Consider the following 15,506-nt stretch of genomic DNA (forward strand, 5'->3'; position numbering starts at 1 on the left):
GGGCTGATGGCTGCCCATGTATTTCATTGCTGCTATAGCTCTTTCTCCATCAATCTCAGCTTTTTGGTTGCATAGTACCATCTCCCTTGATCTCATCTTACTCTTGATTGTCTCAATGGTCACTCGTGAATTGAGTTCTAGATCCCTTGACAAGTTTTTATCCAACATGCCAACTAGCAATCTTGTTTTGAACATGTGCGTTTTTTGCTCTTCTGTTAGTCCACACTTGATGATTACTGTAATAGCAGTAGGTGTTGTAACAGCAGGTGTTGGTTGTTTGTTGACATGTATTGAACTGATGACATAAAACTAATGACAAAGAATACACAGGAATGTCCATCTGACCATAGCCATATCAGGCCATACACATAGGCAGTAATACAGCAGCACGATATAATAGTATTCATATCATGACACTCTTTCTTTTTGTTAACCCATTCAGCCCGGGAGTATTTATTAGTTTTGCCGGAAGTATTTATCTTTCTCAATTCTAAACTGTACCTACACGACTTTGGTGCATTGTAGTCTGGGTTTGGCCGACGTTAGCCCCATAAAACTGTATATCAACATGATCTAGACATTTCAATCTATAACAACAGCTTATGTGTTTTTTATTGTTTCATTAGTTTAGTATCTAACATTAGATGAAACTTATACATGTATTACCGACAAGCTGCCCAGCACGTATTTTTTGTTATTTATCTATCAACAAAAAATCAAAATATATTGATTCTCACCAATTTCTGGTTATGTATTTATTGAGAAATGTGTTGCCTATGTGCATGCAAATTTTAGCTGCTGTAAACCTTTTACTTCTAAAGATAAGTTGCCTTTATTGCACTGATGTTGATATATGAAAATCAGTAGAAAACAAATTCAAAAAAAAAAGTCAAACAATTCGATCAGCATCTTATTTCTTGTAATCAGTGCAATGATACAGGCCAAAGCAGCATTTAGGATGCAAATACACCTGACATGACAAACAAACAAAGTTAGTTCTCTTCCTCTCCTGTGGAGTGCTGCACACCTCACAGTTCCGTGCTTCTGACCGATGAGCTACCAGATGAGGTTTGTGAGAGAGTCGTTCCATCAGATGTACAGAAGGTCTTCCTGATCTTCTTGCTGGTTCTTCAGCAGCCCCAATGTCAGCAGCAGCCTCGCACAATTGATCAACAAGTCGGTTCTTGAACTGAAGCAAGGTTAGTTTTGCATCTGGATGTGATAGGCAGTAAAGGATGTATGTAGCTGTTTGCCTGGGCTACTTCTAAAATCCATGTGAAAACCCTCTTCCACCACTTAATGGTTTTGCGTGTATACTGCCCATAGTCAAATGGGCAGCATATGACTATATGCTGTCATATAGTCATATGCAGTCATATGGAGCATACAGTCATATGCTCCATCTTGTCACAGCCGCCCATAAAACTGTTGTAGTTGGCAACGACAGAAGGCATGATGACAGTTTCTCGACGCCGTTGAACCTCCGTCTGCCCACCGTGATGAGCAGTTGTTACTAGGGTGCAGTACTTTTTCGCCTTTTTATCTCTCCAAGCGACACATAGGATGGACTTGTCTTCACTGAGGTAGTTTCTGTGCTCTCTGTGTTGCAGCTTTCGTGTTTTTTTTTATCTCTACAGGAAAACCAATTCGGCTGACATTGAGGGTGCCGGTGTAATGCATGGAGTGGCTTTTCAGAAAGGTGATCAGTTTCAAAGATGTATAATATCTATCAGCGTAGATATGGTGTCCAGGGCCCAGTGTCTTGATAAGATCGTCGAACACTCTAACAGCTTCTCCGCAGTCTTTAACCAATTCCGGATCATATGTTGTGTCAGCACCAAAACAAACCACACAAACCGTCACACAAACCAAACGTCTTGATGTGATATTTTGAAGGTTTGCTCGAATTGTACTGTTTGCTAGACCACTTGCCGTTATAGCCAATCACCATCTCGTCGACAGCTACTTCTTTGTATGGATAGAATGCTGCTTGAAATGATTCTATCGGTTTGTTGACGAATGGTTCTATTTTTGCTTTGCCTTGTGAGCCGACCTCAGATGCATGCAGCATAGTAGAATAAATTGCCTCAAACCGGTCTCTGGAAAACATGCTACCATACCAAGGTGTCTGGTTCACTGCACCAGACGTCCAATAGTCTCGCATCCTAGGCTTTTGGGTGATTACCATAGCTATTAGCACAGCCATCAGTTTCAGGATGTCTTCCTTGTTCACTGGCGTCCATTCATTGAAGCGACTCCTCCTTTTGGCAGGTCGGTTCATTGCAAGTTTCTCTGTCGCATAGTCATTGATGTTTTGCACTAGCTCATCAATGATGTCGTCTGTAACGAGGGTTCTGAAGCAATCGATGACACTAGCATTGGTGAGGTCTTGCTGCACTCCAGATGGCCGAGCAGGTATGAATCGGTAAGCTAGCTTGTCATCAGCAACAGTCTAGCTAGGCAACGGAGCAGCATTACGCGACAGATGCTTGACGCTGACCTGCAATCAGGTTCCAGTACAATAAAATTGAAACCAACATAAAAAGGAAATACATTTGGTCAGCAATAAACAGCAGAAAGACCATTCAGAATACTACTGTCAAAAAATCATATACATACCTAGCAACCTTGGTCGCCCTTGACGGCCTTGCCTAGGTATTTGGGTTGCTGTTGCAGAAGTACTAGCAAAAGTAGAAGTGAGTGGCACTATGTCCTCTGTATCAGTATCATCAGTACTATCAGTACTGGAGGCTTCTCTGTAATTCTAAAATTATATTCACCACAAGAGTTGCTAAAACTGAATAACTCTATGCTTATTGCACATGATTGCTGCTACATACTTCTGTAGCTGTTACTTGTGGCTCATTTAATAGATGTAGGAATGTTAGTAGTAACATTACTCATGGCGTGTACTAACAACTAGCCACCATTCCAATCTACTAAAACATTACTACTAGCAACAATCTATTACTGCACCAATTACTTATAATGCATTGCTAGTGGTGAGTGATGAAGAATCAATCAATTATTATTATACTTTATTTCCCATCAACTACAATGTTATGCTGTTAGCTATATTAAATGTGTAGAGAGAGAAGACAGTGTTTGTGTAATGTATATGTGTATAGTTAGTAGTCTAGGAGCAGAGTAACTCAATTGTGAGTTGTTTTTACTTTACTCAACTTATGCAATATGATGCGTGCAAAAGATTCACCAATATTCATATATTGCCTGTTGGCACGTTGCACTCTGTAATGTCGTTACTTATATACTTTCATGTTTAAATTACATACTCATCAAATGGCGGAGGCGTAATAAACAAGTCGATCGCTGTTGCCATTGTGACAAGGAATTTCACAGACTGTGATTGGATAATTGGAACAAAACGTCATAGTCCGCCAGAATGCTTAGTAATAGTGGCCAAAACTAACCGCATGAGCTGCGTGCACTGCGTGCCTAAGCTACTAACCTCAAGTAATTTAGCAGTCCTACCACCTCAACAGATAAAATCGGTAACTGAGCGTGTTGACCATTATAAGTTCAACCATTTATAACTATTGCTAGGTAAGAAGAACTAATTATTTTCATGATCAAACCGAAGACCTGGTTCATTCACCACGATAGCCATTAATTCATTGTCATTGAATATCAATAACGATGTTCATATTAATATGATGATTCAATCTCTATTGACTGATAATAAATTCTAAGCAACTAACAGATGTCATCACGGACCAGACTTTAGATGTGATGTAACTAAATATTCCATTTTATTTTATTGTTTTGTTCGTTTGAATTTGATGATCTGCCCATGATCCGGTCTCCTACTAATCACGCTGCCTGATCCCACAAATCATAGCTGGAGTAAAGACGATGATGAGATTTTTGTGCAGTGATTTAGTGATGGGCACAGAGTTATTCCCTGGCAGTTTGTCCATTGGACTAGTTGCTCATGCAAAAATAGTAGATGTGAAAACTGATGATGTTGCAAAACTGCATCTTTAGTTTGCTTAAGTCTATGTGGCTGTGTAAACTGCAGCAATGAAATGAACGACGAGGTTAAAGATGGTAATCATATAGACAGTGATGATGAGCTTTAAGATTCTATTTACTAGTTTTATTAAATACTTTGCAATATGCTTTCTAGAATCGATTGAGTTTTCGACGTATCATGATAAACAGAATGTTTACCTTGGTAAACATGCTATATAATAATCATACAATGTATCAAATACACATACCAAGTCCTATGATATTAATTAACCATCCATAAAGATAGTTGTCATCGAACATACTGCACCAACATTGTTTTAGCACGCTACCCGTACAACATAACTAAAACTAAGCAAGAAATTTCGCATAAAAATGTCAATGTTAAATAAAATAACATGTAGTATCACCAACGAAAAGTACTAAGAGAAGAATAATAAATACTTTATGCTTGTCACGTGTCGCCCAGCAATATAATAATTTCATTAAAAATATTAAACATTAAATTCGTTAATTAGTCTGCGTCACAACCAGTGTACCCAATGAGGTATACAGTATAGCCTGTCAATCAGTAGTTGTACAGGTCCCATTGTAAAGAGTATGAAGAGGGCTCCTGACAGACCAGTGGATAAGATGATGACAAGAGAAGTCTGTCATATTGAGTTTCTGGCGGCTGACTACAAAGCAAAGAATCACATCCATTACATACAATAAGTTTAAAATACAAAATTTATGTACGCTTATGGTGCAATATTTATCCATCATAACCTAGCAGAGAAAACGATCTATCAAATCATGTAGGTATAAATTTAAAACTTAAAAATAGGAAGAGGTACAGGACTGATTTTTATGTGTAGGCAATGTGCATAGCCCTACATGAAAGGAATAAATGTACACCTTTCAGCTTTTGCCACAACAATATTTAGTTAACTCAACCATCGCATACTTCTGTAAGGTAATAATTGATATGTGCGCACTATAATAATAATACAATATAACTCAATAGATTAAAATACAATGAAAGATGTAGTGATATATCATATCGCACAACATAATGCAAAACATAAATCCTATGAAACAATTTAATGCAACGCAGGTCAATACAACATAATACAGTTATTATAATACAATACACCAGAATATAATGTAATAACACAGTAATACAGTATAAGTTCTGCATGACACTATAACATGACGACTTTATTAGGTTTGCTACGGACCAATCTGACCGTTTGTAGATGCTCTACATCTCATAAAAACTTTAGACTATGGGCTCTTTTCCGTTAGTAAGGCTTATTAGAATGTATAACTTGATTATAATGAATTATGTAATCCATAATAGCTAGCTGTAGTAATCAATTTAGATAGATTTTAAATTTTCACAGCTACTAGTCCTACTACCAACGCTGACGGCTGATTTAATCTTCAATAAATTAATGGCTATCGTGGTGAATGAACGAGGTCTTCGGTTTGATCATGAAAATAATTAGTTCTGCTTACCTTATAGTTGTAAATGGTTCCAAATGGTTGAACTTATAATGGTCAACACGTTCAGTTACCGTTTTTATCTTTTGAGGTGTTAGAACTGCTAAATCACTTGAGGTTAGTAGCTCAGGCACGCCGGCACAAGCTACTAGTTTGGGCCGCCATTATTAAGCAATCTGGCGGGTTATGACATTTTGTTCCAATTATCCAATCACAGTCTGTGAAATTCCTTGCCACAATGGCAACAGCGATCGACTTGTTTATTACGCCTCCGCCATTTGATGAGTATGTAATTTAAACATGAAAGTATATAAGTAACGACATTACAGAGTGCAACATCCAAACAGGCAATATATGAATATTGAAGAATCTTTTGCATGCATCAAACTGCATAAGTTGAAAAAAGTAATAAAAATTATTTTTATGACAGATAGGGTTATCCTGCTCTCTGACTATAGATAGCAAGACAACGACTGAACTTCAGTAATGTATGACACTCATGGGAATGGAGACATAATTACTTTACCAGAGCTACATTAATACAGGCTGTGGTATGGGAACATCCTAACATATCGTTTTCTTCCAACAAAAGACAATGAAATGCGTGCTGCTTGCCAAAACTGCTTACCCACATAGATGAGTAAGGTGTAGTTGCAATGATATAAAAATGCAAGGCATAAAATGATATAACAATAATATAAAACATGCTGTATAAGTAAGACAAAGTTAAAAGGGTTTATATAAAGCAAGCAACTGGGCAAAAACTTTCCAAAGGTTCCCTAGTCATGGTTAGTTTTTATCATAAATATTTGCGCCATATCTTTTTGGTAGTTTTGAAACCCTACCACCCCAGGTGACTGTGCTGAAGCCGGAGAGACTCATTTTCCACTGGACCTCTAACTGCTGCCCCACGTGCTGCGCAAAGAGCTGCTGTTTGTTCATTTGACAGCTCTGAGGGTAGAATGCCAATTGAGGGTGGCACGCTGGTCGAAGGAGGATTACGAATCAAAGAACCACTGGGCTGCTCATGACTCGATTTTTCTGCTGTGAGAGCAATTTTCCTAACTTTTAGGAATGATTGGTTTCTTCTAAAAACCCTGCCATCAGCTAATTGTGGGGCACGTGGGTCAGCAGTTAGAGGTCCAATGGAAAATGATAGTCTCTCCGGCTTCAGCACAGTCACCAGAGGTGGTAGGGTTTCAAAACCACCAAAAAGATATGGCGCAAATATTTATGGTAAAAACTAACCATGACTAGGGAACCTTTAGAAAGTTTTTAATGCATGACAAGTTGGCCATTTCGAATATCTATCAACAGTGACTAAATATTCAGTACTACCTAATTGGAATATGTCCATGCTAACCGTCTGCATAGGGTAGTCGGGAATGTCATAAGGTTCAAGCGCTGTTTTGTTGTTCGCCTTAGAAGTTTCTTTGCATATCTCACAAGCATCAACCAAATCTGTGATGTTTCCAACGTAGCCTGGCCAATAAACTGAATTTTTGGCTCGTTCAATGCACTTGGAAACTCCAAGATGTGCTTTGTGTATGTCATTGATAATGTTTTTCTTAAGTGATATTGGCACCACTATCTGACTTCCTTTGAGCACAAGCTCTTTGTGTACACTCAAATCTTGCCTTACATTCCAGAATGGTTTTACAGGTTCTAAACATGCTCGTCGGCTTCCTGGCCAACCATTTATATGCATGACTTCAGTGTATCAAGTGTAAGATCATCAATTGTGGCTTTGATAAATTTCTCACGATGTGTATTGCTTGACAAAATACCAGTAGTTACGGCATGTATTTGCTCATGATCTTTGCTGACTAAGCTTGCGCTGTCTGGATACTGGTCACTGAGGTGAGCCCTACTTAATGTATCTGCAATAAACATTAGGCTCCCAGGTTTATGAATCAAGTTATAATCATAAAGCTGTGTCCTAAGTCTCATTCTTTGTAACCGCGGTGTGAGGTCATTCAGCCCTTTGTTTTTGATACCCAGCAATGGCAAATGGTCTGTTTCAACAACAATTTTCTGTCCATAAACGTACTGGTGAAATCTATTCAGACCATACTGTATGGCTAAAAACTCTTTTTCAATTTGCGCGTAAGCCTTCTGAGCGCTAGATAGACTACATCTAGCAAATTCTACAGGCTGCCCATTCTGTAATATGGTTGCTCCAATGCCATTCTGCGAGCTATCAACACTGAGGGTGATTGGCTGCTTAGGATCAAACATTTTGAGTAACTGACCACTGCTAATGATTAACTTTAGCTGCGTGAGTGATTGTTCATGCTCAGTTGTCCAAACCCACTGTACACCCTTTCTTGTTAGATTTTTAAGCGGAGCTGTAACCTCCGCCAAGTTAGAACAAAACTTGTTCAAGTAAGTCACCATTCCTAACAACCTACACAGCTCTTCAGCACACTGTGGAATTGGCATGTCCATTATTGCTTGGATTTTGGCTGGGTCAGGTCTTATGAAACCCTGTCCTATTATATGCCTAAATATTTAAGCTCAGGTTGCTCAAATTTACACTTGGCCAAATTGAGTTTAAGATTGGCTTCTTGGCACTTAGCTAGCACTTTCCTAAGTATGACGTCATGTTCAGCTTTTGTAGGCGCATGAATTAACAAGTCATATACAAATGTCTCTACCCCGTCAATGTCAGAAAATATTTCACTGATTGTTCTGTGAAAAACCTCAGGCGCAGAGCTTATTCCAAATGGCAATCTCAAAAACCGGTATCTCCCAAAAGGAGTAGCAAATGTTGTCAGAAAACTGCTCTCTTGATCTAGTTCAAGCTGCAAAAACCTCTGCGTCGCATCTAATGAGGGAAAAACCCTCGACTGTGACAATTTTGAAAAGATCTCAGTCGCTGTCGGCAAAGCAAAATGGTCCCGCTTAATGCACTTATTTAGCTGTGTAGGGTCCAGGCAAACACGCAACCATCCATCAGGCTTCAGTACATTCACAATGGGGTGGACCCAATCTGTAGGAGTTTTAGCTTTGACTATGGTACCTTTGGATTCCATTAAGTTAAGAGTGCATCTTAAAGCATCTTGCAATCTAAAGGGAACCCTTCTAGGGCTCTGTATTACTGGTTTGCTACCCTCCTTGAGCCTCAAGGCATGCATACTAGGCAATTTGCCCAATCCCTCAAAAACATCAGTAAACTCAGATACAACAGAGTTATTAGTTACAGCACATGCAGTTTTTACCAAATTCATAGCAATGCAACTAAGAAGGCCTAAAAGAGTTGTCTCACCCTGCTCAACTACTATGAAATCATGTATAGAAAAAGTCAGTTTATGCTCAAGCATGAGTGATACTTTTCCTATTACTTTAATAGGATGCCCGCTAAATGAAGTCAGTAGCTGGCTGTGTTTCTCTATTCTAGTATTGGCAAGGCCCAAGCTATCATAAACCGACTTTGGTATAACATTGCAAGAGGCACCAGTGTCTACCTTGAGCCTTAAGCTTTTGCTGTCACAGTTAACTGTTACATACCACTCATTTTTGCACTGCTTAGACTGACCGTTAACTTCCTGTAGCGCGTCTGACTCTTCTGAAGCAAGCTCGTGTACCAGAGCTGTGATCAAGTACTTTTTTTTCAGTTCAAGTAGAGTAAGCGAGTACTCAAAACAAAATCGAGTACAAGTATACACAAGTTTCTGCCTTCCGAGTACAAGTAGAGTATCACAACTTGATTCCGAGTACAAGTAGAGTATCACAACTTGGTTCCTAGTACAAGTAGTCTAAGAGTTATCTCTCAAATTTCAAGTTCAAGTAGAGTTTTCCTTCTGAATTTCAAGTACAAGTATAGAGTACATTAATCAAATATCAAGTACTTTTTATTAAAGTAAAGTAAAACGAACAAACAAGTAAAACAGCCAAGTTAACCAGTACAGGTAGGCCTATATATATAATATGATAATGATTAGGGTATGATAATAATATGATAAAATAATATGATAATATAAAAGTATAATGTCCAACTATCCCCGGGTTCGAGCTTTCTTTATTTATACTAGGCCCTGCAGCGTGTTGCATTTGCAGAAAATGAGGTTCTCCAGAACGGCATTGCTCATTGAGGCGCGATGTGGCCTCATCAAGATGCCACCGTGAGAAAATATCCTCTTGATGGCAGCAGAACTTGCCGGCACACTCAACACTTTTTGGGCAAGAGGGTACAGCTTGAAGAGTATTTCCCGCTTTCGGTGCCATAACACCAACGGATTGCGTGCTGCTATGGGTGTTGATCTGGCGAGCTCCAGATACATAGTAAACTGGCCGCTGATGGTAAGAACTGTATTTGGATTGTTGGTAGTGACAGGGATATTCTCCTCCTGCTGATAGTCAAATAGCCGAGGCAGTTTGAATACAGGTTCTCCGGCGGCGTCCTCTACATCGGCGGCAACAGGTACATTAACTTCATTGGTAACATCAGCAGCAGCTTCCAGTGGTTCCTTGTATTCTATTCACAAAAAAACACACATTGTTTGTATAGCAAGTCAAAGCATGATGATAATTATCTCCTCATCAGATTCAGCACGAGCAGAGCTATTGCACAAATAATCTTGAAAAACAAACACAGTATAATAATAATAAACACAACACCCCGTAGCCTTACCTCTCCCAGCTGCATCGATCACCTGCCTACGAATCTTCAGCTTTAGCTCTTCGTCATCCTCCGGAAGCCATTGAGTTAGATGTCTAGGATCCAGCACTGCAGCTATTATGTATAGCTCATGACCGAAAGGCTTGTCGGTGACAGCGATGTCTTCCATATGCAGTTCCATATGCATATAGTCAAATATGCCTGCGTAAAAGCCATGAAGTTAGTCTTGGGTTAACGGAGATCAGGTAAAATTAGATACATCGCAACAGCCTTGTTATGGAGCTATGAGCACATTTAATATTTATCGGTAGGTATGTACTAATAGACATTGTCAATTGGTTTTCATGACCTACCTGCAAATCTTCTGGCGAGGGAATCACGCAGTGCTGCGGATAGCTTCTTCAGGTATCGCCCAGCATTGTTCATGACAACAGCATGCTTGTGGAGACCGACTACACTCGGAGCCACCATGGAAATCATCACCACCTTGTCCCCCTGCGTTTGGTCTGTGGCTTGTGTGAATGGTCCGAGGATAGTGACCAGCTCTTTCAGCTGCCCCCATTCTCTCACGGACATTACCAAGTTATTGTGTTCCACCGCCAACACTTCGTTCAGTTTCTCTCTACCAAGCTTAATGACTGCTAAAACCTGCCGGAACGTTGAGTTCCACCTTGTGGCATTACTGGCAGGCACTGAGGCTTCGTTTCCGAAAGTCTTCTCAAACGCCTCCTTTAGTCTGTTTTTGTAAAACAAGAACAGAAACTCATAGCTGTGGTAGAGAAAAGGGCTACTAAACCACACATAATGAAGGAAAAAGCAAATGTAACAACTAACCTTATAGTCAGTATATCCAAATTGTATTATTGTAGGGGAAGACTTGGTATTCCTATCTGTTACTGGCTCTATTACTGTCACTGGTCCTGCCTCTGCCATTGTTAAAATAAATCTCTCCTCACATTTTATTTTTCTGAATTCTCACAGACACTTAACTATCATACCATGTTACTTGCACAACATTTCAGTAGTCTATTTGACCTTGGATTGACATTTCAATAAGAAAAAGCCCTTGTTCCAACATACATTACACACGTACAGAGAAATTGTGCTGCTGAACAAAGCAGGTAGTACACAATACAAATTGGATCACAGTCTAGGTAAAGTAAAAAGAAATATTATGTGTCAACAGGGAGTTGACAACTCCCTGGTGCAAGTAAGAGTAGAGTATATTTGATGTCGATTAAAGTAGAGTAGAGTATTTTGATGTAAAGTAGAGTAGAGTATATTTGATGTAGAGTGAAGTAGAGTAGAGTATTTAAACTTGCAAGTAGATTCCGAGTACTTTCTTCTCAAGGGAGTACAAGTAGAGTATATTTATCCCATATTATGGCCCCTTCGAGTAGAGTAGAGAGTAGCTGAAATCGGTACTCGAGTAGTACTTGTACTCGAATTTGTACTCGAGTAGCACAGCTCTGTCGTGTACTCTGGAGGCAGTTGATGCTGTGTTCTTTGTGGCGGAAGGCGGTGATCGGCAGACCTTTTGATGTCCCCTTTTATGGCAGTTTTTACAAAGCTTATCGTAGGCCGGACATTGTCTAACTATATGCGAACCTCCGCAATATCTGCAGTTAGTTACCGTTTTCTTTTGTTGCATGTCATGTGGAAGCTTGGCATTTTGCCGTGCCATATTGTGTTTGTCTTGCATGTTTAGGGCGTGTACAGAAGCAGCTGGTCCTGAATTTGATGTCTTAAAGTCATTCAAATATTGCTTCGTTGCTTCAAAACGTTGACAAACCTCGATGCATTTGGATAATGTAAGAGTTTCTGGCACATTGAAAAGCTCCCCACGTACCGATTCAGAGATGATACCAAATACGATTCTGTCCCTTAGTGCCTTGTCCCTTTCTGACTCATGAACGTTGCAGGTTGACACGAGGCTTTTAAGCGCCGGCAGAAATTTGTCAAACGATTCACCCGGCTGTTGCACTCGACTGTAAAACTTGTAGCGTTCGAACTCCTCCTTTACCTTTGGAGCAAAGTAATTCGTGAATGCATCCTTGACAGACTCAATTTTTTTCCTGTTTGTCTCCGACAAGTCAAATGTTCGGAACAGCTCTTGCCCTTCCGCTCCAAGTATTGTTAGCAAAGTGGCTACCTGTACGCTTTCGTCTTTGGCATTTTTCTCGGTTGCCGACATGTAGAAATCGTACTGCTCTAGCCATGCTGCCCAATTCCTGCTAGCCTCACTTGGATTCTGGGCTGAAAAACTTGCTAAAAAGTTAGCAAGTTTATGGTCTGAGCGAGCCACCTTCTGACATAGCTGATAATGCGCCCGTACGCGAAGCCTAATCCCAGCTGCTAAGTAGCCGTTCTACCATCCTGACACCATGTTATGCTGTTAGCTATATTGAATGTGTAGAGAGAAAAGACAGTTTTTGTGTAAAGTATGTGTGTATAGTTAGATAGCAAGACAACGACTGAACTTCAGTAATGTATGACACTCATGGGTATGGAGACATAATTACTTTACCAGAGCTACATTAAGACAGGCTGTGGTATGGGAACATCCTAACATACAATATAACTACTAGCAACAATACTAACCACCACTAATCAATGACTGTGTGCTTACCTCATCATCTGAACTGTCCAGTATATTATCTAGAGCAAATGAAGCATTCAGCAATTCTCTGGCAGCTGCAGCTAAAGCTCTGCGTGGCCCGTTTGCATCAGCCATGCTAGAGAATGGCTTTGAAGTGAATTCAAGGACGGCTCCTGAATTTTTGTGAGGAGAATATTTCAGTTTGTGGCTTGTTATGACCACCCCAACTAAATGTAAACTACATACAAACTTGGGCAATCTTCCAGCACAGCCTCAAACCAAAACATTATAGCCTCAAACAAAAGATTAATTAACTAACATCTCTATGGTAACACAAAGCCACTGACGGTGGCTTGCCGTCATTATTGATAAAACATCAAGCCACTGTGAGTGGCTTGCCGGGCTGAATGGGTTAAGCCAAGCACTACAAGGTGATCGCTCATATTAGCCACCTCTTGTATACCCTGTATGATTTTTCGTATTTCATTTTGGTATAGTTCCAGAGCTGCATTGATGCTAAACTTTAGGCATTTATATTTGTATAAGCCAACATGAGTGGCAAAAGTTGTGCCTGGATTTTCCATGCAGCATGATTTAATGGAAACCCCATTTAAGATCAAGTTTGCTAAATATATTTGATTTTGACAAATCAAGCAGCAACTCGTCTACTGTTAGTATTGGATGTCTTTCACGCTTGCTAGCAGTGTTGGCTTGCCTTATGTCAACGCACAATCTAATCTCCGAATTGGGCTTCGGCACAACCACCACGGGAAACACTCAGTTGCTGACATCAGTGACAGGTTCTATGATGTCAGATTTGACTAGCTCATAACTTTCCTATTCAACTTAATCTCGTAAGGCCAGAGGGTATTTGCCTACATGGTTGACAGACAGGTGTAACAGAGTTATTTATAGTCAATCTAATTTCTTTGTTTTTCAGAAGACCAACGCCATTAAACAAAGTTGGATATTTGGCTTGGTATGAACTACACATATTTACACTAGCATTTATGCCTATTTTTAATGCGCCAAAGTTTTCAGATGTTTCATAGCCAAGTAACGATTCAACATTCATGATCCACATAAACAATCTCTGCTTTAGTAGTATTTTCACGTTAGCTATAAAAGTACCAATAACCTTGAGTGATACCTCTCTGCCCTATGGGTAAATTGTTTTAGTTTGTTTACTAGACTCACATGAGATACTGTCGCGCTTTAGTGATTTTCAAGATTGTGCAGATAAAATGTTGCAGTCACAATCAGAGTCCATAATAAGGTTTGCGGAGACACCTCCTAACTCTATGAAACATCTTGTTAGATTTACAGGTAAAAGCGTATTGATACTCGTCTCTCCCAGTCTCCAGACAATTAGCTTTATTCTTTTTGTCAGTTTTTGGTTAGTTGGGCATTTCTTTTTAAAGTGATTTTTCTGATTACACTGTTTACACGTTTTTCCTCTATAAGGGCATGTAGCGCTGCTATCGGTGTGGCCTTTATTCCCACATCTATAGCACTCAATATCTGATTTTTCCGTTTTACTCTTTTGAGACTTTTGCTTGGAACTAGAGCCCTGTGATTTAGTTTAGACTTTGTTTACCCTACTAATAGGACCAGCTTTCTTCTCCTTTGATTGAATTTGAACAGCTTCGTAGTTCACTGCTATGTTCAAGAGTCTAGGTAAATCCAATGTTTCGCCCTTACTCAAAAGTTTTGAACGAAAATTAGCTGGAGAACAACCAGCTGTCACTGGATCTACAATTTCAACATTACCATCTGTAAAACCATAGCCTTCTGAAGCTTTTAGTAGCAGTGCTGCGTACTGTGAAATATTTTCATTACTCGTTTGAGTTAACTTCCTAAACTGGTGCCGCAAGAATTTTGGGTTAGGAGTGTATGTGAACAGCGTATTTAGACAGACAACAGCCTTTATCATACTCATCAGCCTCGCCTTTGTTAAAACTAGTTGCATCATGAAGCCTGCTATGAAATGTATCTCTAGCACCTGATCCTAAACAGCAAATTAACATAGCTCTACGTCTTAACCTCAAAGCTTTTGCTGTGCCAGTATCGGGTTTGGTTTTGTATTGAATAAACATTTGCAATCTGCAAACAAACGGAATTGTTTTATCGAAGCTTTTCATTTAACAGATACACTAGCCATATCACCATCATCAAACCGTGGAGGGCCTTTGAGATCACTTGCGTAAGCGGCAGCCATTTTTACTTGAAACAGTTTTACGGTAAATATTTATCAATCGCAATAATAACTTAAAATTAAACGATACAACAAACCAAGCCTATTATGGCTTAAACACTCTAGAACACCCTGGCATCCCATCTTCATCACCATTGTGGTGTATGTATGTAGATACGTCAGGATTTTTATGGATTGAACAGACATGATATAAGAGTTACAAATCACAGCTTTTTTCCAGAAGTCACGCTAACAGGAAAAAGGCTGATCCGCAGTAAATACTCGGAACGCAGTGAATAATAATGACATATTATAAGATAATGCTACAACTTGCCTGACAGGCATGCAATTCACACTTCAATCGACAGGAAAATCAGCTAGAAAACATTCAGAGACGTGCAGCATGCTTTTTAGCCAATCTCAAAAGTGTAGAGAGTGTCACCGAAGCCAGAATAGAGCTAGATTTGGAGATGCTCAAAAATGGGAGGTGCTCAGCCAAAATGTGGCCGCTGATAAAAATCCTCTCAAGTGATGTCCACTAGTAATTAATCACTGTGTTTGATGTTTCCAGTAACACACATTCTTATACCACTAGATCTTTCACTAGTAAACAACCT

At 39.6% G+C, this 15,506-nt stretch overlaps 2 protein-coding genes and 1 pseudogene across 3 annotated transcripts in view; 1 reads left to right on the forward strand and 2 right to left on the reverse strand.

Annotated features, from left to right (window-relative positions):
- Window positions 1–15,506, forward strand: part of LOC137396870 (nuclear nucleic acid-binding protein C1D-like) — a 52,857-nt gene that overhangs the window by 21,475 nt on the left and 15,876 nt on the right. The gene's annotated exons all lie outside the window — the stretch shown is intronic.
- LOC137397178 (uncharacterized) lies at window positions 9,501–11,029 on the reverse strand. The gene is made up of 4 exons (XM_068083466.1): window positions 10,931–11,029; window positions 10,450–10,744; window positions 10,109–10,297; window positions 9,501–9,952 (listed from the first exon to the last, which is right to left on the reverse strand). Exons 1-4 carry the CDS (start codon window positions 11,027–11,029, stop codon window positions 9,501–9,503), a joined length of 1,035 nt encoding a protein of 344 aa, XP_067939567.1.
- On the reverse strand, window positions 11,478–12,411 carry LOC137397179 (uncharacterized; annotated as a pseudogene).

This window comes from Watersipora subatra, chromosome 5 (genome assembly GCF_963576615.1).
Source record: "Watersipora subatra chromosome 5, tzWatSuba1.1, whole genome shotgun sequence".
NCBI lineage: Eukaryota > Metazoa > Bryozoa > Gymnolaemata > Cheilostomatida > Watersiporidae > Watersipora > Watersipora subatra.

Coding starts and splice junctions, on each gene's coding strand:
- LOC137397178 (XM_068083466.1), bottom strand. CDS start 11,029: ATGGCAGAGGCAGGACCAGTGACAGTAATAGAGCCAGTAACAGATAGG. Junction 10,745..10,930: donor TTGGATATACTGACTATAAG/GTTAGTTGTTAC, acceptor ACGTTCCGGCAG/GTTTTAGCAGTCATTAAGCT. Junction 9,953..10,108: donor GATCGATGCAGCTGGGAGAG/GTAAGGCTACGG, acceptor TTTTGTGAATAG/AATACAAGGAACCACTGGAA.